Below are 3,664 nucleotides of genomic sequence, written 5' to 3'. Positions count from 1 at the left end.
AAACCTATTCGTGTTGGGACCCCTTTAGGAGGGGCAATTACTCTTTATGTCATGTGTAAAGATTTTGAGATTGACTTTTTGGTCAAGGTCTTGTATGTGGACCTAATTGGTTAGGGTTTGAGGGGTTTACAATTATTTTGGGTATGGATTGGCTGAGAAAATATTTTATGACTCTAGATTGTGCTGGAAGGACTGTAAATATAGATATTCCTGGTATGCCATGGCTTACCCACACTTCTAGCGATGGGGAAGAGTCGGTGATGACGAGTTTTCTATGCTCGGTAGAAATCCCTAAGCAGGATATTGGTGAGGTAGATGTGGTGCGTGACTTTGAGGATGTATTTCAAGGGATACCTGAACCTCCACCTCGTCGGGTAGTAGAATTTCGCATTGACCTAGTGTCCGGAACTGCACAGATTTCTAAGGCAGCATATAGAATGGCGCCTAAGGAGCTTATGGAGATGAAAAAACAGCTAGAAGAGATGCTTCAGAAAGGGTTCATTCGTTCAAGTAACACCCTATGGGGAGCACCTGCGATCTTTGTCTCCAAGAAAGATGGCACTCTCCGTATGTGCATAGATTACAGAGAGCTAAACAAGGTGACTATCAAGAACAAGTATCTGTTACCTAGAATTGAAGACTTGTTTGATCAGTTGAAGGGGGCAGCCATGTTCTCTCAGTTTGATCTCAGAACGGGTTACCATTAGATGGGTGTGTCAGAGGAAAGTATACCGCTTAATACTTTTCGGACCCAGTATGGGTTGTACGAATATCCTGTTATGCCTTTTGGTCTGACCAATGCTCCTGCCTATTTCATGGACTTGAGAATTTTTCAACCGTATCTAGATAAGTTTGTGATTATTTTCATAGATGATATTCTGGTGTATTCTAAGAATGAAGAAGAACACAGAGAACACTTGAAAGTTGTATTGTAGACTTTGAAGGAGCAGCAGTTATACGCTAAGCTTAGTAAGTGTCACTTTTGGAAGAAAGAAGTTCGATTTTTGGGTAATATTGTATCCAATCAAAGGATAGTGGTAGATCTTGAGAAAGTTGTTGCGGTCAAAGAATAGAAGCAGCCCACGAACCCTACAGAGGTGAGAAGTTTTTTAGGACTAGCTGGTTATTACAGGAGACTTGTAGAGAAGTTTTCCACTATAGCAGTACCCATGACCAAGTTGACCCGCAAGAATGTGAAGTTTGTATGAGAAAGCTTTCCAGGAGTGAAAGCAGCAGTTGACTACAGCTCTGGTGTTAACTGTACCGGTACAAGTGGAAAAGTTAGTAGTGTTTACTGATGCGAGTGGAACTCGGTTGGGATGTGTGCTAATGCAGCATCAGAAGGTTGTATCTTATGCTTCTCGACAATTAAAACCTCATGAGAGACAATACCCTACTCATGACTTAGAGTTAGCAGTAGTTGTTTTTGCGTTGAAAGTGCGGCGACACTACTTTGTTTGGGGAGCACTTTACACAGATCACAAGAGCCTCAAATATCTCTTTTCTCAAAAAGAGTTGAACATGAGGCAATAGAGGTGGGTTGAATTCGTCAATAGTTATGTTTTCGGGATCCTTTACCACCCAGGAAAAGGAAATGTGGTCGCAGATGCACTTAGTCGACAACATGGGATTATAGCTTCTTTGATGATTCAAGAATGGAAGTCCTTGGAGTTAATTTTGATGCATGATGTACAACCAATAGAGAGTGCTGAAAAGGCATACATTGCTAGTTTGACCGTCCAGCCGACGTTACTGGGTAAAGTTCATCAGATGCAGAATTTAGATGGGCTTCTCGTCAGGAAGCTCGATGACCTTGTAGTGGATTTGATTGATGATTGTCCTACTGATTGGTCTGTGGACTCAAATAGGGGATTGAGATTCAAGAGCAGGTTGTGTGTACCTAACATTGTTGAATTGAAGAAAGAGATTGTGGATGATACCCATAGGTCCCGATACACCATTCACCCTGATGGGACTAAGATGTATCATGACCTGAAGAGGATGTTTTGGTGGGAAGGTATGAAGAACGACGTAAGAGAGTATTTCTCGATGTTATGTGTGCCAACAGGTTAAGGCAAAACACCAACGACCGTTTGGACTTTTGCAGCCTCTTGAGATTCTTACTTGGAAATGGGAGTACATCTCTATGGACTTCGTGGATGGATTGCCGCGGTCTAAGTGGGGCAACGAATCTATTTGGGTGATAGTGGATCGACTCACCAAGTCTGCTCATTTTATTCCTATTAGTGTTCACCAAACTACGGATAAACTAGCTAGGCTATATATTCGGGAGGTGGTGCGACTTCATGGCATATCAGTTTCTATAGTTTCGAATCATGATCCGTTGTTTGTGGCAGAGTTTTGGAAGAGCTTTCAGCATGCTTTGGGTACTAGGTTAGACCTGAGCACTGCTTATCATCCTCAAACAGATGGGCAAACTGAGCAGGTAAATTAGATCTTGGAGGTTATGTTGAGAGCTTGTGTCCTCGATCTTCGTGATAGTTGGGAAGAACACTTGCCATTGGTGGAGTTTGCATATAATAATAGCTATCACTCCAGTATCGGGATGACACCTTTTGAGGCTTTGTATGGAAGGCCATATCGATCACATGCTTGTTGGATGGAGGTAGGAGATGCGCCGTTGTCAGGGCCAGAGTTGGTGAGAGAGACCACGGAGAAGGTGAACATTATTTGGGAACTTATTATGACTGCGCAGAGTCGTTGGAAGAGTTACGCTGATAAAAAACGTAAGGGGGTTGAGTTGAATGTTGAAGATTTTGTGTTTTTGAAGGTCTCGCCGATGAAGGGTATCATGCGATTTGGAAAGAAGAGAAAGTTGCCACCTGGATTTGTGGGACCATACGAGATCACTGAGAGATTGGTAATGTGGCTTACAAATTAGCTCTACCACCTGCCTTAGCTATGACGTGTTCCATGTATCTTTATTGCGGAAGTGTGTGCAAGACCCTTCCCAAGTAGTATCACCAGAGGTGTTGGAGATCAGTGATGATCTAACGTATGTGGTGCGACCGGTTACTATTCTAGATCGGGATATAAAGCAGTTGCGGCGCAAGAAAGTGAACTTGGTGAAAGTGCAGTGGAGCGAGGATGAGAATGATGTTACCTGGGAGTTAGAAGAGAAAGTTCGGCGTATGCACCCAAAACTTTTTATTTAGTATTCTTTTCTATCAAATCTCGGGACGAGATTCTTTTGATGTGTGTATATTGTAGCGACCCTAATTTTCTTAAGTCATTTATTTATTGTTATGTTTATTATTATCTTATTTTATTTTTGGCTTTATTAATTGTGTGGTCACATGAGAATTTAATGTGATATTTAATGAATTTAATGTGTTATTTAATTATATATAATTAATCCAAATATTTATATATTTATATTTGTTATATAAAAAAAAAGGTGTTATATATAGATATATATATATATATATATATATATATATATATATATATGTGGGGATGTGGTTTGGAAATACTCTTTTGATCCGCTAGGACGCTCGAGATCCTCAGCTAACAACCTGAAAAGGAATAAACACTCTGGTTGGGGGTGCCAGAATTAGCACTCCGACGATTAAGTCAGTGTATGCTCTCTTAGTTACTTGTATCTTAAGTTAAGCGTAATAATTCTCACATACCTCTCTTTGGA

The 3,664-nt window shown here is 40.8% G+C and overlaps 1 protein-coding gene across 1 annotated transcript; it reads left to right on the top strand.

Moving 5' to 3' along the window:
* The first annotated feature begins 260 nt into the window (after positions 1-260).
* On the top strand, positions 261-3,176 carry LOC145800527 (uncharacterized). The gene is made up of 5 exons (XM_082890215.1): positions 261-510; positions 1,586-1,982; positions 2,395-2,446; positions 2,792-2,881; positions 2,955-3,176. Exons 1-5 carry the CDS (start codon positions 261-263, stop codon positions 3,174-3,176), a joined length of 1,011 nt encoding a protein of 336 aa, XP_082746341.1.
* Positions 3,177-3,664: the final 488 nt, after the last annotated feature.

Source organism: Camellia sinensis, chromosome 10, assembly GCF_055761805.1.
Source record: "Camellia sinensis isolate YWXY chromosome 10, ASM5576180v1, whole genome shotgun sequence".
Classification (NCBI taxonomy): Eukaryota; Viridiplantae; Streptophyta; class Magnoliopsida; order Ericales; family Theaceae; genus Camellia; species Camellia sinensis.
The sequence above is the reverse complement of the archived record's forward strand: the minus strand, read 5'-3'. Positions and strand labels throughout refer to the sequence as shown.